Source organism: Canis aureus, chromosome 8, assembly GCF_053574225.1.
Source record: "Canis aureus isolate CA01 chromosome 8, VMU_Caureus_v.1.0, whole genome shotgun sequence".
In the NCBI taxonomy this organism is placed as follows: Eukaryota; Metazoa; Chordata; class Mammalia; order Carnivora; family Canidae; genus Canis; species Canis aureus.
The window spans coordinates 38,922,023-38,945,042 of record NC_135618.1 but is presented as its reverse complement, the minus strand read 5'-3'; the positions used below and the strand labels follow the sequence as shown (position 1 = coordinate 38,945,042).

Below are 23,020 nucleotides of genomic sequence, written 5' to 3'. Positions count from 1 at the left end.
GCCCACACAGCGCAGCGGCGCCAGCCCCAGCAGGAGCCCTGGGCGGGGTAGCCAGGCAAGTGAGTCTGGGGGGGCCGCCACAGGGGAACCTGCCAGGGCAGTGGCATCACAAGTGGTGGCTTTTTCATGTTTTATTGTAAAGCAACAAAAAACTATTTACACACCCACATCCCCTCTGAACACCTGAACTCGTGTCCCCTCTTCTCCGGGTCCTGGGCAGCCCTGCCTGAGAGCCTACAGGCGGCCACGCTAGACGATGACCGTCTGCACCTCAAGCTGGCCCTCTGGTGAGGCGATGACCAGCTCGCCGGCATGCTCCAGGATTTCAATGTCCTCCGAGGAAACCATGGTCACAGTGGCCTGCTCGCTGCCATTAGTGCCCGCGCGGGCCGTGAGCACGGTGCCCTCGCTGATGGCCGAGGCCAGCGTCATGGCCACCTGCTCCGTCAGGCTCTCAGGTGTCGCGATGGTGATGGTGTCCGCCGCTGCAGCCTCAGGGCCCAGCCCTGCCTCCTGGTCCATAGTCACGTTCTGCACGATGATCTGGTGGCCCGCGCTGGCCTGGTGCACAATCTGCTGCACCACCTTCATGATGTGGCTGTCCACCTGTGGGTGGCTCGCAGCTCAGCGGGCAGCTGTGGGGGAGGCCCGCCCCTCCCCCCACCGCCTCCGGCGCTCCCCCCCGCCCTTCACCTCTGTCTGGGTCCCCTCAATGATCTCTGCAGCTTCACTGGTCTCCGCGTCGTCTGCGGTGGCCTGGACGGAGGTCAGAGGTCAGCCCTGCCGCTCTGAGGTCAGAGGTCAGCCTCGCCGCCCCAGGGGCCCCGTACCTACCTCGATGATGTACTCCTGGGTGTCAGCCACGACGGACGAGAACTCAACCAGCACAGTGTGAGGGTCCTCGGCCAGCACGGTGGCAGCTGCTGTGGAACTCTCCTCAGACACCAGCAACTCCTCCACCTCCAGCAGGCAGCCCCCTGGGGATGGGGGTGGGGTGGGGGTGGGGGTGGCGGTGGGGGCTCAGTCAGCACCGCCGCCTTCAGGCCCCTCCACCCCCCGGCTCCCACCAGCCCTGACCTTTGGTGCGCAGGTGCCGGTTGAGCGTGCCGTGCTCAGCAAAGCCACGGCCGCACCTGTAACACTTGAAGGGCTTCTCGCCCGTGTGGTGCCTCACGTGCCGCACCAGGGAGCCCTTCTCCCGGAAGCCCCGGCTGCAGAACGGGCACACATGTGGCTTCTCCTCCAGGTGAGTCCGGAAGTGCACCTGCTGGGCATTCTGTAGAGCCCCACCATCAGCGCCAACCTGGCCACACCTCGGGCAGAGAGCGAGGGGGCCAGGCAGGAGGGGAGGGGAGGGGAGGGAGGGAGGGCTGCGAGGCAGGGAGCACGGGGTGGATCTGACCCAGGAAAGGGCCCCCCGCCCCGGTGGATCAGGGGTGCGGTCAGCGGCCAGGGCCGAAGGGCCCACCTTGGTCTTGTAGCACTTGCCACACTCAGGACACGGATAGGGCCGCTCGTCAGAGTGGACGCGCCGGTGGCCACGGACGTGGGCGATGGTTTTATAGAGCTTCCCGCAGTCCCCACAGCGAAAGCGGCGCTCGTGCACGTGCACCTCCTGGTGCTTCTTGAGCAGGTAGGCTTTCAGGAAGGCCTTGCCACACTGCGCGCATGTGAACGGCCTTGGCCCTGGGGCCGCACACCATGTCAGGCCGGGTCCAGCACCCAAGGGCCCCTTGTCTGCTGCCCGCCCACCTGCCCCACCCTCCCACCACCCACCTGTGTGGCCCCTTTTGTGGGCCTCCAGGGTGGCCGCCGTCGGGAAGGTCTCACTGCACTGAGGGCACGAGTGGGTCCTGGGCACAGCTGAGGCCCCGCTGGCCACCTGCTGGGGGGCCACAGCATGCCTCCAGCACCCAGTACAGGCTGGACCCTGGGAGAACCAAGCCACGGCACCCCCACCCCACCCCCTAAAGGAGCACGCTGGCAGCGCAGGCACCTACTGTCTCCACCGGCTCCACCTCCAGCAGTGGCAGCTCTGGGGGACCATCTCCCAGGGGCTGCGGACTGGGTGCAGCAGGAGGGGCCGGCTCCAGGGCCCTCTCCTCTCCAGTGACACGCTCAAGGACAATGCCGGAGTTCTGCATGGCCTGGTGCAGCAGGTTCTCACGGCCACCCTCGCTGGAACAGGGCAGCTCCTCGGGGCCCGGGGGCTGTGGGCGGGCAGAGGGAGGGAGCTGGCCAGGCAGCCTGGCACACCGTACCCACCCATACGCACTACACAGGGAAGACCCAAGGGGCCCAGGGGCACTGTGCCTACCAGAGGGATGCTTCTTCGGGGAGCCCCACAGCCCGCTCTACCTGCCCTCACCTGGCTGCACCTCACCCTCAACTCCCTGTCCCTCACCCCTCGCCACCCTCTGGCATGCCACTGGCGTCCAGTCTCCCCTGCAACCAGGCTGAGCACCAGGAAGGTGGGCCAGGTTGGTCCTGTTCCCACTGGAGCCAGAGACCAGGGCAGAGCCTGGCACAGAGGCCACTCCCTTGGCCTGCCCGCACCTCTGGGGCCAGGGCTTTCATGCCCAAGGGAAGCTCCTGCATCTGCACGTGGACCTCGTGGATGACAGTGCCCTTGGCGTCTGTCACCAGGTGAATCACCGGCGAGGTCTCCATAGGTTCGCTGGTCACCGATGAAGATGTAACAGTCCCCACGGTGGAGGTGCCAGACCCTTTAAGGCAGAACCAAGAGAATCCTTGAAGAAACCCTCCCAAACAAGGTGGCACCCAGGCCGGCAGCCAGGGCCAGGCAGGGGGCCCCTACCTGCAGGCGCATCCTCTTTGCCAACAACCACGTCCTTGCTCATGCTGAAACGGATTTTTTCTGTGCATGGGGTGAGAGACTTGAGATGCCGGGTCAGCGCCCCTGACTCCCGGAAGCTCTTCCCACACTTGGCACACTTATAGGGGCGCTCATCTGCAGAAAGAACGTAGTCAGCCCTGGGCAGGGCCAGCGGCCCGGGCCCACGGCCTCAAGGCCTAGCAGAGGCCTCAGCACCGCACTGAGGTCCCCAGCCCCGCCGGGCTCACCTGTGTGCCGCCGGTGGTGCCGGATGAGCGAACCCTTGGTCCGGAAGGAGGCCCCACACAGCTTGCACTCGTGGTCCTTGCGGCTGCTGTGGGTGACCATGTGGGCCTTGAGGATGCTGCCCTGGGGGTGGGGGGAGAAGTGGGGCTCAGCACCGCCCTGGGCAGGAGCAGAAAGCAGACCGGGCCCCACCATCCAGCGCGGCCCCAAGCACATGGGCTGCATGGCCTGGCCAGCACGCCGCCCCCAGGCTCACCGTCTTGAAGGTCTTGTGGCACAGCATGCACACATAGCGACCGTCCTCGTTCACCAGCAGCTTGACCTGAGCCTGCTCGCCCTCCCCGGTGAGCCCGGGCCCCTGACGGCTGGGGCTGTCTGGGGCCTCGGCCATGTCGCCGTCCCCTGGCTCTGCCTCAGCAGCCACGATGACCTCCTTTATGTGTCCGGCGCCTGAGGAGAGGCAGGTCAGCCTGAGCCTCGGACGCTGCGGGCCCGGCGACCGCCTCGGATGCCTAACTGAGAAGGTTGCTAGGGGTCCGTGGAGCTATCCTGACCCCCCTCTGGCCCCAGTGCCTCTCACCAGCTCCCTGAGTGCAGGCAGGGCACCCCGCTGACTCTGCAGGACTCCCTGGAGGAGCTCCAAGACCCCAGAATGTATGCAGTGGGGAGACCAACCACGAACACCGGCGCCCCCTCCCAAGCCGAGGAGCACCGGGCTAGCTGTGTGCAGGGGCCTGCCGCCTCACACAGCTGGGGACAGCTGGGTGCCAGCACAGAGACGGGGGCCGGGCCAGCGCAGCCCACTGCCGTCCACCTCACTCACTGCCACGGCTCCCACAGGCAGGTAAGCAGATAGAACAGCGGTCTCTGGGGGCCACCCGCTGTGGCTCCAGGCAGGTGGGGGTGGGAGGGCTCCGAGACACATGGGGCTGCCGGGGAAGGAGGCTCTCGTGGATGAGGAAGAGATCTGACAACGTGCAAAGCTAAGCTGTAAACACACTTCACAATTTCTGCTCCTAAAAATGACGTGTGGGGAACGGTTGTAAAGCTACTACTTAAGCAGCATCTCAATCGGACGGGCAGTGTTTTGACAAGCCCTGCTCCCAAACAGAAGGGAAGCACCGTGACTCAGAAATAATTAAGGGCATTGCTCGCCCATGGCCTGGCTGACGTGCTTGATGCTCTATCTTTCCTCCACCCCAGAAGCTGACTCCCAAAAGGACGGCACATCTGGCAAGGGAGAGCTTGGGCTAGAACGTGGCACAACGGACAGCTGATGGAGGAGTCAAGGAAAAAGGAACGTGGCTGCCCTGAGTCCAGAGATGAAACCAAGTCTGTTTCCAGGGAAGAGGCAGGAGGGCCTGGCACGGGTATCCAGCCCCTAGGTGGCCCCCACCCAAGGTGGCCCCCAGCCCAGCAAGGACTGAGATGCCCCTAGTCCTGGGATGCCAGCCAGCGGCAGTTTAGGACTCTAGCCTACCCTGACCAATGAGTAGCTGACACCAAGGGGACATGTGGGGCACCCAGGATACCTGCCAAGGGGCAAGAGAGGCAGGAGCCCAGAGCACAGGGAGGGGGTGCCCCAGAAGCAGGTGTGGGCCAGTTGGAAGCTGCAGTGGTGGGAAGGGGCCTGGCTGTCTAGGGGTCCGGAACCCGGGGGTGCTGCCCAAACCCAAGGAACCTGTTTCCATCTGACACTACTCGCCATGCTAAGGCCAAGGCACAGCCCCACCTGCCACATGACAACGTTCCTATCCCTGAGTGGCAACAGGTGAACATCCCTGCCCACAGGAATGTCAGGCAAGGGGAAGGGCAGCCCGGAGACAAGACAGGTGTCCTGCCGCCTCACTGAGCTCTCCTCCACCTCTCCTCCTGCCCCAGCTGGTCCCAAGGCCCTCCTAAGGCCAAGCTCTACCTGTTGCCCAAACCCACATCCTGTCACGACACCCACTCACACACCTGCCAAGACTCCTGCCCAACAGACCCTTGGGTTACAACCATTCCCTTCCCAACTTGGCAGCAGGCCCGACCCAACCTCCCTCCTGCGGCGTACACACCCCGCCCCCGGCTCCTTCCGCCTGCCCCAGCCCATGGCTGCCCCTGGGAGGCTCCCCTTTCCCAATCAGACCTCTCGGCACCCTGTCCCCTACTGCACATCAGTAAAGCCCTTTAACTTAAAAAGACCCATTAAGGAGGCTGACTTGGCCCTGGACGCTTATAAAAGCCAGGTGAGAATCAGAGCAGGAGTTGCCACCCCCACCTGGAAGAGGACAGCCAAGGTCAGACACAGGTCAGGACTGAGCTGGAGCAGCAAGTGTATCCCATGCATAACCCAGCCTGACCCATCAAGGCTGACTGTGGGGCAGAGAGTGGGAACTGGGGGTGGGAGTAAAATAGGGAAGATTCCAGAAGGACAGGGGAAAAAATAATCTGGGGAAGCAGCAGAAAGAAATAGCCAGCTCGTGACTTTGCACAAAGTGAGGACTCCCTGAGGGCAGGGCAGGGCCTGGCGCCTGGTGCTGACTCCTGAGGGCCTCAGCCTCCTCAGCCAGGCCCCGCTCTCAGGAGAGCAGAGGGATACAAGCAGCAAGGGTCCCTGGCCACCAGTGCTGCCAAAAACAGCAGCCAGGTCAGCAACAGCTGTGCCGAGAGCCGCACACACGGACAACCTCGGTGGGACTGTGCTGGCTTACCAACGATATCGGGTGCGTGGCTGATGTCTGCCGTTAAAGCGGCCGCCTCCACCACAATGTGGGCCACCGTGATGGGCTCCTCCGGGCCTGCAACCGCTGGCACCACCTTCCAAGGGGGCACAGAGAGGACTCATTTGCGGGGCTCCTGAGCCCCCTTGGCTTAGAGAGGGCAGGCTTGGGTTTACGTCCATGGGGGAAGGCTGCGGTGAGGCCTCTCATCCCCCCGAACACCTCTCCTGCCCCTGCACTGAGCCTGACTCGCAGCCTGGTCCCTCCATGCCAGACCTCACTGGTCTGGACCATCATTCAAATGCCTCTGACCACCATGGGCCTAACACAGAGCGCCGAGCACCCTTGTGGATAGCTCCAGGAGCAAGTGACCAGCAACTCTGGCCTGAGGCTCAGCTGGCTGTGCAGCGATGAAGGTCAGCACCTACATCCGCTGGCCCCGGCCAGGGTACAAGGTACCAACGGAAAGAGCCCCAGGTATGTGGGATCAGGGGCCTTCCTTGAGGAAGGGCACCACTGGGAGGGGCCAGGAAAGAGCACAGGGTCAGAGTGAGACAGCTATGAGCCCCATACCCTCTGGGCCACCCCCTGTGATGAGCTGAGGCTCAGAGCCTCCTTTCCCACCTCCATACCATGAGGATGTCGAGAATGCCTGCTGCAAGGGCGCTGTGGACCTTAATGCAACTGTGTATAGCCCGAGCATGCACACAACACAACAAAGTTGGCCATTCTTATGACAAGGTGGCAAGACCCTCAGAGCCACCCTTTGTTTGTGCGATCCTGAGGAACTATGTGTACAGGGTAGACCCTGAGTCCCAAAAAAGGAAAGACCTTGATTGCGCAGGATCCAGGCAGAGGCTGCTGAGGAGGCCGGGCCCCCTGGAGCACTGCCAAGCTCTGGGGGTAGGGCCCAGATCCCCCCCAATCCGTGATCAGATGCCTGCCCTCTGCCCAGCCCTGCACCACAGGGAACCAGCTGCACCCACACGCCCCCTCCCAGCTGTCAGGGGAGCCTGGGGATGTGCATGGGCAGGGTGGGCAGCTCACCTCCTGGCCCAGCAGTGCGCCAGCGGCAGGGGTTGCAGGCAGGGCCTCCTGAGGGGCCCGCTGGCACACTTTCTGGAGCTTGTGCTGAACAAAGTCTTCCAAGGCAGTGAACTCTGCCTGGCAGCGGCCACATCTGTGCACATCGTCCTCATCTGCAACGAGCCTGTGGTCAGTGGGGCTTGGGAAAGCCTCCAGCCCTAGGCCGAATCCACCCAAAGGTGCTCTCAGAACCAGAGGCTCCGTCCCCAGCCCTCCCAGAGGAACTGAGGACACTCTTGGAGACCCAGGGTGCCAGCCCCATCCTCTGCAGATCTGCAGAAGTGGCGCCCACCCCCGAGAGAGCAGCATCCAGCAGGCGATGGCACTAACCACACAGTGAGGCTACAGAGGACCCACTGAGCCTATTGTGCCCCAAGCCCCGACTTTGGAGACGAGGGGACAGAGGCCCAAGGAGCAGCCGGGAGGTGGGAGGAAAGCTTCACTCATACCAGCTTGAGGACAGTGCAAGATGGGGGATTGACTGTTGGGGTTTACAGGTGTCCTTGGGCACCTCAGTGACCACGTCTGGGTCCATCTGATCATCCATAAAATGGTTCAACCCCGTGTGCGCAGGACGTAGTGCAGATTAGCGGGCTTGTGCCCACAGAGCTCATGCCGAGAGGCCAGCCCTCTGCAAACAGGGAAGACGCAGGACAGCCTGACCCATGACCCTCCTTCCTCACTGACTTGCTGCTTCATGGATTCTGAATATGGAGGAGCTCCCTGTTCTCCTGAAGACACTCAGAGTGAAACTTCCCAGAGGGGCTCCACACCCCAGACACATCACACCTGAGCCCCTCACCATGTGGGCGGACCAGCCAGTGCCTGCCCCAGGTCCTACAGGAGAGCCTTCCCACCCACCGCATCCCTATTAGGTGCCAGGCACCCCCCTGGGGATGTCACCAAATCCAGCCAGCACCCTGGAGAAATCAAGATGAGTATTCTCATTCCAGAAAAATGACTTGAGTTTCCAGGCCCACCAGCTGGGGTTAGGTTAGGTCAGAGCCTGAACCTGACGGTCTGCTCCAGATGCCCTGCCATTCGCACAAAGGGATGGAGGGATGTCCCTTGTGCTTCCAGAAAAGTGTGCCCGTCTTCACATCAAGGTGAAACCCAGGCCTGGCACACAGAAGGAGCCTAGCCGACGTCTTTTGAATAAATGAGCAAATGAAGCCTAAAGCACCAGCCATGACTGGCCCACAGAAGGCCACAGTCCCCTCTGGATGGCTGTCACGAGCCAAGCACTGAGGTGCCCACCACCCTCTTCACCATGCCACCTCGCTCCGGAGTCTGACTCAGAGTGGCGAGTGGAAGGAATGCCCCGCCCACACAGCACTGGTAAGGCCCCAGCAGGGCACAGCAACCTCCAAAGAGGTCCCTCTGCAGGGTGGCACTGCCCTCAGCTGGAATAAAGAGCAAGAAGAAAAACGTAGTGAAAATAAGAGTTCTTTGGAGACAGGGATGACCAGCCCAGCGTCACCCGTCAGCCCCCGCCTGCCTGGCCCAGGCTGGGGCCTCAGGAGGTTAACTCAGAGGCTAGAGACCCCACTTCTGTCTGGAAAGCTATCCGTGCAGCCGTGAGCCGTAAGCCGGCCCTGGGCGGCCTCGGCTCTGCTCTCAGCGGGTTACCAGGGAGCCATCTGCCTTGTCACCACAGTCCGCGGGGGCAGCACAGCCCACAGGTCAAGGACCGTGGCCCAGGGGTCACACGGTCCAGTCTTCAGTACCGTCAGCTGGGTGACCTGGTCTCTTTCACGTCTGTGAACCTCCATTTCCCTCGTCTACAAAACGGGAATAACAACAAGAGGCTCCAGGCTTGGGGTTAGAGCCCCAGCCCCGCCCCCCGCCCCCTCCCCCTCCGGCCCCACCGCGGCCGGGGCTCTAGAGGCCGGCGGCTGCACCGGGAGAGGGGGGGCCCAGGGCAGGGCCGTGGCCCCCCGCGAGCCTCCGTGCGCGGGCAGCGGGGCCCACCGGGTGACGGCGCCCCGGGGGTCCGCAAGGCACCGGGGTCTGGAGCGGTCCGCACGTCCACGGCTCAGGCCAGCGGGGCCGCCTCCAGCCAGGACCGCGCCGTCCCCGCCCCGGCCGCGCCCGACCCCGTCAGGCCGCGTCAGGCCCTGTTACCTTCCTCGCTAAAGGGCGCCGGGAGGCCCAGGAAGCCGCCAGGGGCCAAGGCCGCCGCCGCCGCCGCCGCCGCGACCCCGCCCTCGCCCGCCTCCCTCCCGGCTTCGGCCCGGGCTTCTGCCGTATGCGCGGCCGTCACCCGCACTGCCATCGCGCCCTCCATGTCGCAACGCGCCGCAGGAAGATGGCGGATTTACGACCGTGTCGTCATAACAACGGGCCGCGCTGGGGAGTGCGAGAGGGAACGCCGAGAGGACGACGGGGCGGGGCCAGGCGGGTTTGATGGACAGGCGGCGGGGCGGAGCCTGGAGCCCTAGACTCCGGGAGAGAAGGCACAGGGCGGGGCTGCTCGGGGGGCGTGGCTACGATGGCGCGGACGGGGGCGGGGCGGGGCGGGGCGGGGCCGGGGGCGGGGCTTGGTGCGGCGCGGGAGGTGCGGAGGGCTGGTTCCCACAGCTGGCGATCCACGCGACACAGCCCCGGCTCGGACAAGTAGTGCAGCGCTCCCCGCCCCGGCCCACCGCCTCAGGGTCAGAACCTCCCTTGCTGGTTGCTGGGTATCAGGGAAAACCCCGAATTGGGGCTGCCTCTCGGGGTGGTTTCACTAACCCTCTTACGCTTCCGATTATCTTTTAAGTCCTAATAAATGCACATAGGGATATTTACCACTAGTGACATCGAGCGCGTTCTCCGTGTTGTGGGACCATCACCCCATCTGGTTACATAACCTTGTCCATTCCAAAAGGAAGCCTGTCCCCTAGCACCCACCTTCCTCCTCCCCTACCCCCAGCCCCTGGCAACCACTCTGCATGGATTTGTCTTTTCTGGTCGTTCTCCTATAAACGGAATTACACATGTGGTCTTTCGCATCTGGCTTGTTTTGCTCAGCATAATGTTTTCCAGATTCATCTATGTTGTAGCATATATCCATGCTTCAATTCTTTTTATAGCTGAATAATAATAATACTTCCTTCTCTGGATGGACCACAATTTATTCATCCATTACTTTTGGGTCATTTCCACCTTTTCCACTGTTATGAATAATGCTGCCATGAACACATGTACAAATTTTATTCTGAGATAGTATTTAGGTAACTTTTTGCAGCTAAGCACTTTACAGGACTCTTCATTTAAGAGATCACTTATCCCGATTTTAAAGATGAAGAAACTGAGGCACAGAACTGATAGGATGCTTGCCCGAGGGCAGACTGGAGACTCAAAGTCTGTCCAGAACCATGGGCTGGAAACCCACAGGATGTGCTGTCCTTGCTCAGTTATTTTGTGACCCAGCCCAGGGCTGGATGCCAGAGACTCAGATGAATCAGAACTGGTCTCCTGCAGGAAGGCTAATCTCCAGGTAAGACCAAGCAGAGACACAGGGGCCCAGCTCTGCCCTGGGAAGGACACCAAGTAGACAGACACTGTCTCCATGCGGGGCTGCCCTGCTGGGGCCCTGGGGACCCTCGGCCTGGCAGGAGCTGGGATGTGTGAAGCACAGGTGAGATCCCTGCAGGGGGCGCTGAGGTAAGGATGAGGCTGCTTTCCACAGGAGGCTAGCTCACCATTTCATGAGTTTATGCAGAGGAGTGACAGCATTTCAAAAGGACCCCTCTAACTACCATGCAGAAAAAGGACTTTGCAGCCACAGAAGCAGGGAGATCCCAGATGGATGGGCTCAGGAACAAACAGGAGGAAGAACGGGCGGGGGCACGTGGAGAGGGCTCTGGAAGGACCAGGACAACACCTCACTTAGGGTGGTGCTGAGGAATACTGGGGAAGCCCCCAGGAGAATGGAATAGAGAAAGGTCTCAAAGGCAGACGACAGCCTGAGTGTGGGTGAACATGAGGAGGGGCTGGCCCAGAGGACAGAGAGCCTGCCCTGCTGTGTGCTCTGGAGCCACCTCAGGGGCAGGCCGTGGCTCCCGCCTAGTGGCTCCCAGGGAGCAGCCTCATCCAGTGACTTCCAGGTCCTGCCTCAGCTAGAGCCCCAGCAGGCCAGTGGGCACAGGAGTGGGTAGGTCTGAGGTCCCTGAAAGGCAGAGCAGCCAGAGGAAAACAAGAAAACCCGTCGGCTTCCTGCCGTCCTACCAGCCCTCAACGTGGGCTCCAGCTGCCCACTGACACTCAGGACTGTGTTACCTTGCCATGGCCAGGGCCTGGACGCGCTGTCGTCCTTTACGGGGACTGCTCAATCTCCATTTGTTGGATGTACTTTAATTGAGTTACCAGTCCCATGTTGAAGAATATGTAGTTTGCTTCCAAATTCTTTTTGCCACTTGAATCCTTTTTCAATGACTCTCATTTTTACTTGGCTCATTAGAAGCAAAACCATCTGTGAAAACAGACTCAGTTGCTAGTTGCATTTTCTAATACAATTTAAATCCATCTACATCCCAGCCCCATTCAGCCCTCAGGCAGGGCTTCTTCATTTGGGGGAACCCCAGCGCCATCCATTCACAGGTGTACACTGAGCATCTACTGTGTGTCAGCAACACACCATGATCACGAGGTGCTCCCCTCCTACCCAGATACAGGGCACCACGGAAACGCCAGCCTCCGCCCCCCTTCAGTGCACCGTCCCTTCCAGCCGCTTGCAGGATGGACCTTGTCCATAACCACCTCCTCTCTTGCTACTGACCATTCCACCTTTCCCACTCAGCAGGCGCTGTCCCTCCAACTCACAGGGGAAGTCAAAGCAAACAGGTGTACAGAGCTCCGTTCTGGAGTCAACTGAGTTTAATCCCAAGTCGCCCTTGTCCAGCTGGCGACTCCATGAGTGTACTCCAACCAAGGGGAACGAGTGCCTATGGCCACAAAGGACTGTGTAGGACCCATGACATTCATACGGGTAGATTGACAAAGACCCCGAACTGGAAACAACACACTATCCACCCACTGATCCACTGGAGAACAGACAAGAGGAACACTCTTCAAACAGCCCACAAGACCAAAAACACACAAGATGGACCTCACAGCCGTGTGGATCCGCCGGAGCAGGCCCCACGGAAGGGTCCCGGGTGTAGACCATCTGGAGCAGGGAAGGAGGCTATGACTCACTCTATGGTGATGGAGTCAGAGAAACGGCGGAGGAGGGATGAGGGTGCTGCATGGAGGGCGCTGTGGGGGAGCGCCCCGGCTTTAGCGGGGGCGTGCTTAGGGCAGGGGTGTAGGTGCCTAAAAACTCCATCCAGCTGCACATTCAAGGTGTATTCATTTTCCCGAGGGTCACGCCTGCATAAAAGTTCCCCCTGATGCCTGATAACCATGATGACGGCGAGCGCTGAGTCCTAGGCAGTGTCCGCCTGGACCCTAATCTCCCCGCCTGTAATCACCCGGTCACATGACCCCGAGGGCGCCCCCACCGCCGGTGATTACCGGGTCACGTGACCACCCAGGGCGCTCCCGCTGCCTATAATTAGCCGATCACGTGACCGCGAAGGCAGCCCCGCCACCGGCAATTACTCGTTCACCGCTGAGGCGCTCCCGCCGCCCGGTCGCTGCTCGGTCACGTGACCACCGAGTGCCACAGCCTGGTCACTACCCGACCACAGGAGCCCTGAGGCCCTCGGGCTGGCCCTGAGCCCCGGCCGCCTCGGGCGCACGCGCCAGCCCCGTGTCCGCGGCGTGTCCGGGGCGGAGGGCACGGCCCGGCGCCGCCCAGGCAGCGGTGCGGACGTGACGTCTCGCAGACGGCCCGGCCCGGGGTCACTCGGCTGGGGGCCTCCGTCACCTAAGCTGACCGCGCGCCGCCAATGAGCGGCCGCCTCCGGCCCTGCGCCGGCCGGGGCGCCTCCGCAGGGTTTCCGCAGTGAGCGCCCCAGGCCGAGCGCCGGTTGGCTCCCCGCCAGCCAATCACGGGGCGCCCCGGGCCCGGCAGCCAATGGGCGGCTGGCGCCGGGCTCCCGAAGCCCGCGGAGGTTGGGGAGGATTGGCGCAGGCGGCGGCCAATGGGCGGCGCGCGCGAGGAGCGGGGCCAATGAGCGCGCCGGGGGAGGCGCGGGCGCGGCGGCGGGCGGCCGGAGGAGCGGCCGGTGGCGGCGGGCGGCGGCGGCGGAGGCCGGGGGCGGCGGGCGGCCATGGCGGCGGCGGAGGCCGGCAGTGACGACGCCCGCTGCGTGCGGCTGAGCGCCGAGCGGGCCCGGGCGCTGCTGGCCGACGTGGACACGCTGCTGTTCGACTGCGACGGCGTGCTGTGGCGCGGCGAGACGGCCGTGCCTGGCGCGCCCGAGGCCCTGTCGGCGCTGCGGGCCCGCGGCAAGCGCCTGGGCTTCATCACCAACAACAGCAGCAAGACGCGCCAGGCCTACGCCGACAAGCTGCGGCGCCTGGGCTTCGGCGGCCCGGCGGGGCCCGGCGCCGGCCCCGAGGTGTTCGGCACGGCCTACTGCACCGCGCTCTACCTGCGCCAGCGTCTGGCGGGCGCGCCGGCCCCCAAGGCCTACGTGCTGGGCAGCGAGGCCCTGGCCGCCGAGCTGGAGGCCGTGGGCGTCGCCTGCGTGGGCGTGGGACCCGAGCCGCTGCGGGGGGACGGCCCGGGCGCCTGGCTGGACGCGCCGCTCGACCCCGACGTGCGCGCCGTCGTGGTGGGCTTCGACCCGCACTTCAGCTACATGAAGCTCACCAAGGCGGTGCGCTACCTGCAGCAGCCCGGCTGCCTGCTCGTGGGCACCAACATGGACAACCGGCTCCCGCTCGAGAACGGCCGCTTCATCGCCGGTCCGTGCGGCGCGGGGGCGGGGGGGCGGGGCGGGGGCGCGCTGGCCCTCGGTGCGCGCTGACCCGGCTGCTCTCCTCCCCTGCCCTACCTGTCCACCCCGCAGGTACCGGCTGTCTGGTCCGAGCCGTGGAGATGGCCGCCCAGCGCCAGGCCGACATCATAGGGAAGCCCAGCCGCTTCATCTTCGACTGCGTGTCCCAGGAGTACGGCATCAACCCGGAGCGCACCGTCATGGTGGGAGACCGCCTGGACACGGACATCCTCCTGGGCGTCACCTGTGGCCTGAAGACCATCCTGACCCTCACCGGAGTTTCCACCCTAGGGGATGTGAAGAGTAATCAGGAAAGTGACTGCATGTCTAAGAAGAAGATGGTCCCTGACTTTTATGTTGACAGCATAGCTGACCTTTTGCCTGCCCTTCAAGGTTAAAGATTTAGTGTCTTTAATCTCCAGAATAAAACGAATTGAAAACCACTTAACCCAAATTAATAGGTGGGGCTTCAGCATCTGCTCAGCTAGGTGGCTTCGAAGAGTAAAGGCACTAGTTGTTAACCTTGTAAGTAGACGATTGGGGGGCGATGTTTACAGACGCTTCTGTTTGAAGATGCACTTTTAAACCTGGAGGGCATTGTGGGGGTCCTGGGCATTGGGTGCCATTGACAGGGGCAGGCTTAGCATCTGTCCAGGACTCCGGTAACCTCAGGGCAGGGGGTTACCCAGCCTGCCGGTGGGACCCAGGCAGGTCTAGGGATGTTAGATGTTTTATGGAAAATTTCATTCAGGGATCGGTCCCTCCTTACGGGCTGGAGGGGAGGACAGTCTGATTATTTTGACAGTTGTGAGAAACTTGTACGAACAGACCCAAGGCCCATTGGTGTGGCCACCTGCAGGTGAGCCTGCTGTAGCATCCCACTCCTCACCTCTGGGGTGGAAGTGAGGCACAGGGCCACTCCCAAGTGCTATCTTCCTGTTCTTGGGGGGCAGGGTGCTGAACTCCACACCACCACCCCACACTTCTTTAAAAACCACTCTGATGTCATAATCAAGTGTCTGTTCCGTTTCAGATACCCAGAGCTGCCACACCTCGTATGTGGTCACAGAGTTCTGTAAACTCAGTCCAGCTAAGCCTCAGCTTAGTTTAAATCTAACTGATTTAGACTGAACATATATGTTGTTAGCTGAGCGGTCAAGAGGGTGTGGATGCCTTTGCTGAATTCTGGGCGGCTGTGCAGAGCTCAGAGTAGCATTGGTACCAAAAATTGTTTGTTTTTTTTAAACTTTTGAACAATTTTTGTCAAACGGTGGAACTGAATCTTAAGTGTGTTAATTAATAGCTGTGCTCTGTCTCGTAGGGAAAATCCCACTGAAGAAGTCTGCGTGCCCCGCAGCCAGCAACACAGCTAAAGGCGTGTGCTGGCCAAGGAATGCCTGTCGCCCGGGTTGCCCTCTGGGTGGGGGAGGAAAGAGGTGTCTCCAAGAACAGGAAATTCTTTTAAAAAGCATCCAATCTCTTCCTGTTCTCCTGTACCCTCGGTGGGGAGGGGCGGGGGCTAGACACCAGTGGTCCTTGAGGCCACTTATCTTGGTTCTGGAGTCTCTTGTCGGAGGCCAGCGGGAAGACTGGCAGGGTCCACCTGCTAGTGAAGGGCTCTTGGCAGAAGGCCCCAGCCTTTTCTGCCTGTTCCCGAAGTTGCTGACCTGATAAGCAGACTGTCCAGCTGCACTTGTAGGGTAAGGCCTGGGAAGCTGTTCCTTTTGGCAGACTCCTTCCCAGCGCCTCACTCTGTATCCAGTGGCATTTGCCCACGAGCTTCTCTGCTAGCCCCAGGGTCACTCCCTCCCTCATTCTTGAAGTTCGCATAGCAATAAAGGGTGTCCTGAACCCGCAGCTCTTCCCAGGCCTGGGGTGTCTGGGGTTTGGACTCTGCCATGGGGCAACGTGAGGGCAGCCAGCACCTGTGAGGTTGGTGGTGCTGACGTTGGCTCTGCGAGGTCAGCTCAAGGTGGGTCTGGATATTGAGCAGGCCTGTCAGGGCGTTGTCACCCACACCAGGAGCACGCAGCAGGTGCGGCAGGCGGCAACACTCCTGCTGGGCAGCGGCCCAGGAGCCCACGTGCACTCCCCATCTCTGCCCCCGTTGCACTGTGTGAACCCAAATGCATATTAAACTCTCAAACCCACGCTGACTCTGGCGTCTTTGCCCTCGTTTTGACAGCAGCCTTTGCACAAAGGCTATATGGCCACCTAGCCCAGCTCGGGGCAGTGAGGGTGGGGGGGGCAGGGGTGTCTGAGGAGTTCTGGGATTCCAGCATCCTGGGCCCATTACAGAGGACTGGGTTCAGGAGAATCAGGAAGACAAGGCACAAAGGAAAGGAACAGAGGGCCACAGGGTGAAGGGAGTGAGGAGCACACATCCTGCAAGCTGCCAGGGCCAGGGGGAGCCTTGACTTGGAATCCACAGCATCAAGAAGTTGGAGATGTGAGGAGCAGGGCCACAGGGGAGGTCACCGTGGGCAGGGCAGGGGCTGGCTGACACAAGGCTGACCTCACCACGCAGCCCAGAGTGTGTAGAGTCGGCCACTTGGAAGCCACTCTGGTCTCAGAGTGGGCTGCAGCTGCAGGTGCATAGGATAGGACAGAGGCAGCGGGGACTCCTGTGCCCGTCATTCACAAAACACTTTTATTGATGGTTTGCCATGTGCTGAGCTCTCAGAATCTAGAAGTAACTCTAGACACTGTAACAGCCTCCTGAGGAAAATTAAGTCTGCTCCCCAACAGACTATAAAGTCGTCCTGCCTTGGGCCTGGGCCACCCTCGGTGCCAATCTGTGGGACTTGATTTCCATGACGGCCATGCTCTCTGGTCTGCACAGGCTGGGTATCAGGGCAGCTAGGCACAGCGACAAGCACCCCCCACCCCCACCCCAAGGAGTGGGGGGGCTGTCCTGGCTATAACCCTGATATCAGGTGGCTGGGCTGGTGGGAAGCAGTGGGGTCAGGAGGGGAGGGGGCCGGGAGCGTTATTTGGCTCATCGCAGGTGTACTAAGGTTTCGCTAGCTGACTCCAAGGGGCAGCAGACAATCACCGCATTGTCACCAGGGCTGCAGCATGGAGCAGAGGCACTGCTGCGAGGAGAGTCCCGGACCCAGGCCTGTCCAGGTGAGTGCCTCCAACCACCCAGCACCCTCTCCTAGGACAGAGACCCAGGGCACTGCCCTGGGCAGGGGACAGGAGGGCAGTGCCACTGTGTATACCTCGGCCTTGGCCTTTCTGAGCCAGCCTGCTTCCCAGTCTCTGCTCTGGCCCCACTGACCGCACTGTGCCCCCCAGGTGAAGACTAAGCCCTGCCATGGGGGCTGGAGAGCCCCTGGCCTGCTGCTGCTGCTAGCACTGGCCGCTGCTGGGGCTGTGGCTGGAGGGCTTCTTGGCTTTGCGCACAGTCCTCCCAAGGTGAGTTCCCCCTGGGGAATTGGCTGGGGGCACAGACAGTGGGAAGGGGAAGGAGAGGCAGGACATCCCAACCCTCCCGTGGAGCCAGGGCTCAGAGCAGTGGCAGGAGGACCAGAGGGCTGGAGGGGTCCAAAACCTCAAGTAGAACTGGGGGGAGTGTCAGGGGCTGCCCCAGCCTGCCCAGCTGAGTTCTGGCTTCCTGATCTCAGCCTCTGCTACAGATGCTCCGTCTGACCCTCCCAAGCCCTGGGGCAACCTGGTCCAACCAAACTGCCCAGGTGGATGCGGCCCGGGACGTGGCAACCATCTGGGTGACCTCAGTGAAGAGCAACCGCAGCTGGGCAGTGCTGTTCGATGGGCCGAGCGTGAGTGGGCTGGGGGTGTGGTAAGCACCCACAGGTGTTGGGGTGGCCCTGACTCACCGGCCTGCCTCCCCAGGGCTGTGTCTGTTACCGGCCCCTGGAACACCAGGCCTGCTTCCTCCGCCTGATGGAGCCCCAAGATCGCGAGACCCTACGGCTGCTGGTGAACACCTCAAGGGTAAGCAGCCCCATGCGGCCAGGCTTCCCACGGCCAGGGGCCAGACAAAGGGTCCTGTGTATGGCCCAAGCCTGGGGCGGGCTGGAGCTCTGGTTTCAAGGAACAGAAGTTCTGTCTTCCCTTGGCTGAGGCTGCTAAGAGCGGAGCGTGCCGCTGGCATTGGGCCGGCACGTCCAGGGGGAACGCAAGCGCCCCTGTGCCGTGGCCCACCAGAGCCTTCTCTGCAGGCTCAAGGGTCTCACGGCCCCAGCCATGACACCCACCATGCCCAGGAGCTGCTGGCAGTCCTGGGGAACCACGAGGTGGACCCTTCCCTGGTGGGGGATTCGGTGCGGCACCTTTGCACGAAAACTCCCATTTACTGGGCCCGTCGAGCAGAGGGTAAGTCGGGATGGTGGTGTGAGGCTTGGGCTTCTGCAGAACGGTATGGGGAGAAGGACGAGGAGCCCTCTGGGGTTCATGGAGGCCCCTTCCTCCAGGGCCCCGGAGGCAGCGGCTGATCTACCTGTGCATCGACATCTGCTTCCCCAGCAACATCTGCGTGTCGGTCTGCTTTTATTACCTCCCAGACTAAGTTCCAGCCTGCCCAGCCCCACAGGCCAGCCAGCTGGCCAGCCCCGTCACCGGTCACAGAGGGTGGCTGGCAGCGGGGTCTAATAAACCCTCCACCTGGCTGTGATGCTGTTCTCTGTGGCCTCAGGACACGAAATGGGCAGGGTGGGGGGCTGGGGGGGGTGCACTGGCTGGGGGTTGGGCACCGGCCTCAGACCCCCTAGGCCGTGTGGATCTGGAATTCCTGAAGCAAGTGCCGGCTGGCTGAGGTGGGCTTCCTGAGCCTTGTCACATCCACAGAAGCACCCAGGAGGAGCTGAGAGACTCCCAGGACATACTGGCCTGTCCAGTCTAGGCTGGCCGAGGGGCCAGGGTAGGCCAGTCAGGTCCAGCTGGCTAGGCTGGCGGAGGCTAGCTGCGGAGCTTCACTCTGACCTGGGCAGCTGGGCAGACGTGTTCCGCAGGTGCTCCCTGCATAGCCGCCTGCAGTCCCAGGGGGGCACAGGCTAGCCCAGCACGCTGTCATTGAAGGCCAGGCAGACGACAGCTTTCTGGTGGCCACCATACTCCCTCTTGATCTCTCCTGTCTCCACACACCAGAGGCGGGCCAGGTTGTCAGAGGAAGCTGTGGCAAGCGGTGTAGGCAGCAGCTCAGGGCACAGCCCCAGGCCAGGCAACGCAGGGAGGGAGGGAGGGAGGGGAGGGGCGGGGGGAGGGGCGGCTGGGGGGTGGCGCTCACCCGTGACGATGTACTGCGAGTCCCCCGAGAAGGCACAGCCCCACATCCAGCCTCGGGATGACTCTCCTGGGTTGCTGCTCTTGATGCTCAGCTCTGTCATCAGAGAGAAGTTGGATGTCCTCCAAATCTTGCACGTCTGGTCGGCGGAACAGGTGGCGAGAAGCCTAGGGATGGGCGTGAGTGCGGTGGGGGTGTCATCAGCAGCCACTCCCACCCTGCACCCCTCTGCCATCCGCAAGACAGGCTCTCTGCCACCCAAAGGCTCCAGCCCCCCAGACCCTGTACGCACGTAGAGTCGGGGCTGAAGCGGCACTGCAAGGCATAGCGGGTGTGCGCTGGGATCTTGGTCTTGGGGATGAGCTGTGTCACCTCGTCACCAATGCCCCCAGTCAGATTCCAGACATAGCAATTCCCCTGCAAGTAGGAGGGACGCCAGAGCAAACCTGGAGCCTCTAGTCTGACACGCAGGGAAGGGTACCCTGGTGGCTAGCCCTAGGTCCGGGGGGCTGCCCTCCAACATGCGGTGGCACCACAGCTCTGGGGGCCAGGGACATGTGGCAGGCACACCCAGTCCTGCCTGCCAGGAATAGCTGGCAGGCTGGGAGCAGGAGGCCATGCCTGGCCTTCGTGGAGAAAGCTGCCGGCCAACAGGAATGTGAATGATACAATGGGAGCAGGGCACCTCAGATAGAGGGAAGAGCAGGAGGGCAGTGTGGGGACACCAGGGTACAAGTGATTCGTTGAGATGTGAGGGACGTTAAAGGGGAGAAAAAGAAGCCAGACAGGATATCGGGGCCAAACCGTAGCGTCCTGAGGTCCTGAGGTCACGGTGAGGAGCCAGGGCGCCACAGGGTTTGAGCAGGGAATGAGGCCGTCAGGCAGGTGCCGCTGAAGGCTGTGCGCGCAGTGGACGGAGAGTGGTGTGGGGGCAGAGTGTGTCAGCGAGGAGGCACGGCAGCCACAGAGAGGCTCCAGCCGCCGTGCGGGGAGACAAAGCAAGCTGGGGCCAGGAGGAGCGGGGAGGAGAGGGAAGTAGACAGACTTGAGAGGTTCTGGAGGTGGAAGTGACGCCCGCTGGATGAGCTATGGCAGTAGTGAGGGGGGCGTCAGGAATGACACCCAGCTTTCTGGCTTTGGTGGCTGTTGGAGCTGGAGCCAGGATGAGGAAGCAGGCCTGTGGGGGGTGGGGGAGTCTGGCGGAGCATCTGGGGAATCAGCCACGTGCAGGGAATGAGGAGGATAAGGGAGCAGGCACTCAGTCCCAGGACTCACGGTGCTGTTGACGGCTGCCATGTAGCTGGCGTCAGGGTCAATGTGGGCAGACGTGATGGAGACCTCGGGCTCCGGAATCAGCTGCTCGTTGTGGTCAGTTTTCAGGTCCCAGATGTGGATGGCACCGCTCTGGTCACCCACGATGAGCTCTGCCTGGGGTGCAGGGGAGGTGAGGGAGGGCAAGTCCCCTGCCCTCCAAAGCCCCACGGTGCCCGGCCCTGTGAGTACCCCTCACCTGGTTGGGGTGCAGGCACACGCAATTAATGGGTGCATTCACCTGGAAGATCCGCTGACACTGCAGGTTCCGGGACCTTTAGGGTGGGCACATATGCTGTATGGCATGCTGTTGGCACCCACCATCTGGCACCCACCCACCCACCGGCCATTTTCACTTGCTCCTCTGCTGATCACGGCGGCCTTACCAGAAACCCTAGGGAGATTCAGCCCTCCCCTGGGACAGCCCCCTGCTCCAGATGGGACTCATTCTGATGCAATTCGCTGTCCAGAGTTCCCTGTGGCATCAGGCTGAGGCTGGGCTTGTCTGTGTGTGCTTCAGCCCTACCCTATCCCGCCTTTGTCACTACCTTCAATAAGCCACCAGCACTGAAAAGCCTGTCTCAGCCTCTACTTGGAGGGCCCTGACCCGAGACAATCTCCTGGCCTGTCCCCCACACGGCAACAGGCCCCTCCTGCCCGGTGCCCCACACCTGAGGTCCCAGATCCGGGCCGTGCAGTCCTCCCCACCCGTGTACATCCAGCGGCCATCCTCATGGAAGCCCACGGACGCGATATTCTTGTTCACCCCGTCGTAGCTGATGATGGGGTTGGGGTTGTTGGAGCTGAGATCGTACATGCGAATGTGCTGATAACCTAGGGGCACAGGCTAGACTGAAGGGTGGCTGCGCACAGGTCGGCCCACCCGAGAGCAGGGGTCGGGCTGAGGGCACAAGTACCTGCAGCCGCGATCATGCTGCGGTCTGGCGTGATTTCCAGCGCGTTCACCTGCTAGGTCTGTTAAGGAAGATGATAAAGCCTGGATGCCCCTGCCATCTGGCTCAGCTGCCGCATCCTTTCCCCCCCAGGCACCTCTCCCCTGGCGGGTGCTGTACCCCACCAGTCATCCTTCCGAGGACCGCCCTCCCCACCTCCCCAGTGGAGGATACAGAGTCCTGATGCTGTACGGTGCGGGTGCAGATCCCACTGTGGGCCTGCCAGAACCGCACCGTGTGGTCGTAGCCCGCAGTGGCCAAGATGACGGGGTCACTGCCCACCGTGCCCGGGGATGTGTTCATGGTGGGGAAGAAGGCTGGGGCTTGCACAGGACCCGACTTCGGAGAGGCGGGGGTCAAAGGTCAGAGCACCTGCAGAAGAGAAGGGGGTGCAGTATTTTAGTATATGTGCTGCCGAAGCGAGCACAGGGGGTGCAGTATTTAGCCAATACGCTCTAGGTCCACTCGGTGCTGATGGGCATTATCATTCTCATCTCAGAGGCAGGGAAACAGGCTCAGATACAGGGAACGCGTGACAACCTGCGGACAGTGGCGACCTCCAAGCCCTGCGCTCCGTCCCCCGCCCCGCCCCGCGGCCGGCACGCCACCCCAGCCGCCGCCGGCAGGGGGCAGTCACGCCCGGGGCGCCGCTCTGCCGCAAGGGCGGGCCGCGCATGCGCCCGGCGGCCCGGAGAGGCGAGCCGAAGGCAGCGGCTGCGCATGCGTAGAAGGCCGGCGGCGAAGCCCGATGGGAGGGGGCGCTCTGTGGCCGGACCTTCGGGCTCCCCTGTGCTCCGGCGGCGGCCCCGGCTCCGTCCCGCTGGCCAGCGCTGCGCGGGCACGCCCTTCTGGCCCCCCAGCAGCCGTCTCCTGGCCCTCGTCCCGCGGCCCCCGTACCTTACATGCGACTCCGCGCTCCGCCGCGGCCCAGGACTGCGAGCGGAGCCAGAGCGAGTCGATAGAGGCCGCGGCCGAGCGTCGAGTTATCGATGGGCCCTTAAGGCGACACCACGGGGCTTAGGCGGGGGTGGGGCGAGGCCGAAGTTCTGCGGCGGGAGGAGCCCGGCGGGGCCTGGGGATTTGGGGCCGCAGCCCAGTCCGCGCTCGGGCCCCGCAGCTCTGGCGGCCCCGTGTTCCAGGCCGGGCCCTCCCCGCGCGGCCAGGGTGCCCCCGCCCAGCTAACAGGTGGATTTCAGAAAAGCACTGATAATTTTTTTAAAAATTGTTTTGGTTTAAGTATATCCCAAGTATCACATGAGATATACTTATACTAAAAAGTTACTCGTCGTCTATGGGGAATTGGAACGCAGCCGGCTGTTCGGTGGTTTTATTTGCTAGCGGGGCAGCCCCAGCCTGGGCCGCCCCAGCTTGGGCCCCCGCAGCCTCCCGACCCCTCCGGCCCTGGCCCTCGGGCCTCCTGTCCCCTTCGGCGCTCCCGCCCACCTGGCACAGTGGCCGCACCCTCCTAAACAGAGAAACAGTCCTTGTGCGGCTCTCACGAGGCTTACAGGCAGCTGCACCCCCGCCCCTTCCTCTGGCTCCTCCACCAAGGCCACAGGCCCCGCTAGACCCCCAGGCCCCCGGTCGGAGGAACCTTCCCATCGCCCCCGTCCCCCTCCAGCAGGCAGTCTGCTCGGGTCTGCCCACGTCTCTGACCCCCCAGTCCTCGCTTCTCACTCCCCAGCCCACTGTCATCCTTTGCCCCGTCTCTCCAGGGAAAATATCACAAGGTCGCTGGCGGCCCCACACAGACAAGCCAGTGATTA

At 62.5% G+C, this 23,020-nt stretch overlaps 4 protein-coding genes and 1 long non-coding RNA gene across 12 annotated transcripts; 2 read left to right on the top strand and 3 right to left on the bottom strand.

Annotated features, from left to right (window-relative positions):
- Nucleotides 1-116: 116 nt before the first annotated feature.
- Nucleotides 117-9,172, bottom strand: E4F1 (E4F transcription factor 1). Of its 5 annotated transcripts, none has more exons than XM_077906216.1 (14): nucleotides 8,995-9,172; nucleotides 6,832-6,983; nucleotides 5,776-5,881; nucleotides 3,339-3,532; nucleotides 3,085-3,205; nucleotides 2,819-2,971; nucleotides 2,557-2,726; nucleotides 2,001-2,210; nucleotides 1,777-1,885; nucleotides 1,469-1,686; nucleotides 1,078-1,276; nucleotides 835-977; nucleotides 694-756; nucleotides 117-606 (listed from the first exon to the last, which is right to left on the bottom strand). In XM_077906216.1, the coding sequence occupies exons 1-14, from the start codon at nucleotides 9,155-9,157 to the stop codon at nucleotides 250-252; spliced, it is 2,358 nt and encodes a 785-aa protein (XP_077762342.1). In that variant the 5' UTR covers nucleotides 9,158-9,172; the 3' UTR covers nucleotides 117-249. The 5 variants fall into 5 exon arrangements, with proteins under 5 accessions (XP_077762342.1, XP_077762343.1, XP_077762340.1 ...); XM_077906217.1 differs by having other exon boundaries at nucleotides 1,777-1,882; XM_077906214.1 differs by having other exon boundaries at nucleotides 6,832-8,651; nucleotides 8,995-9,104.
- A 612-nt stretch (nucleotides 9,173-9,784) lies between these two features.
- Nucleotides 9,785-12,648, bottom strand: LOC144318829 (uncharacterized). The gene is made up of 3 exons (XR_013384812.1): nucleotides 12,370-12,648; nucleotides 11,134-11,326; nucleotides 9,785-11,023 (listed from the first exon to the last, which is right to left on the bottom strand). It is a non-coding gene; the product is annotated as an uncharacterized LOC144318829 (long non-coding RNA).
- Nucleotides 12,649-13,055: 407 nt separating this feature from the next.
- On the top strand, nucleotides 13,056-14,185 carry PGP (phosphoglycolate phosphatase). Its single transcript, XM_077906209.1, has 2 exons — nucleotides 13,056-13,710; nucleotides 13,815-14,185. Exons 1-2 carry the CDS (start codon nucleotides 13,071-13,073, stop codon nucleotides 14,138-14,140), a joined length of 966 nt encoding a protein of 321 aa, XP_077762335.1. The 5' UTR covers nucleotides 13,056-13,070; the 3' UTR covers nucleotides 14,141-14,185.
- A 137-nt stretch (nucleotides 14,186-14,322) lies between these two features.
- BRICD5 (BRICHOS domain containing 5) lies at nucleotides 14,323-18,381 on the top strand. 3 transcript variants are annotated; one of them, XM_077906212.1, is made up of 6 exons: nucleotides 14,323-16,871; nucleotides 17,043-17,162; nucleotides 17,372-17,527; nucleotides 17,601-17,702; nucleotides 17,930-18,083; nucleotides 18,182-18,381. In XM_077906212.1, exons 1-6 carry the CDS (start codon nucleotides 16,821-16,823, stop codon nucleotides 18,274-18,276), a joined length of 678 nt encoding a protein of 225 aa, XP_077762338.1. In that variant the 5' UTR covers nucleotides 14,323-16,820; the 3' UTR covers nucleotides 18,277-18,381. The 3 variants fall into 3 exon arrangements, with proteins under 3 accessions (XP_077762338.1, XP_077762337.1, XP_077762336.1); XM_077906211.1 differs by having other exon boundaries at nucleotides 17,384-17,527; nucleotides 17,930-18,381; XM_077906210.1 differs by having other exon boundaries at nucleotides 17,930-18,381.
- MLST8 (MTOR associated protein MLST8) lies at nucleotides 16,370-22,256 on the bottom strand. 2 transcript variants are annotated; one of them, XM_077906206.1, is made up of 9 exons: nucleotides 22,152-22,256; nucleotides 21,429-21,626; nucleotides 21,219-21,270; nucleotides 20,973-21,135; nucleotides 20,501-20,576; nucleotides 20,266-20,418; nucleotides 19,283-19,407; nucleotides 18,994-19,157; nucleotides 16,370-18,879 (listed from the first exon to the last, which is right to left on the bottom strand). In XM_077906206.1, the coding sequence occupies exons 2-9, from the start codon at nucleotides 21,555-21,557 to the stop codon at nucleotides 18,761-18,763; spliced, it is 981 nt and encodes a 326-aa protein (XP_077762332.1). In that variant the 5' UTR covers nucleotides 21,558-21,626; nucleotides 22,152-22,256; the 3' UTR covers nucleotides 16,370-18,760. The 2 variants fall into 2 exon arrangements, with proteins under 2 accessions (XP_077762332.1, XP_077762333.1); XM_077906207.1 differs by lacking the exon at nucleotides 22,152-22,256 and adding an exon at nucleotides 21,795-21,875.
- Between the last annotated feature and the right edge of the window lie 764 nt (nucleotides 22,257-23,020).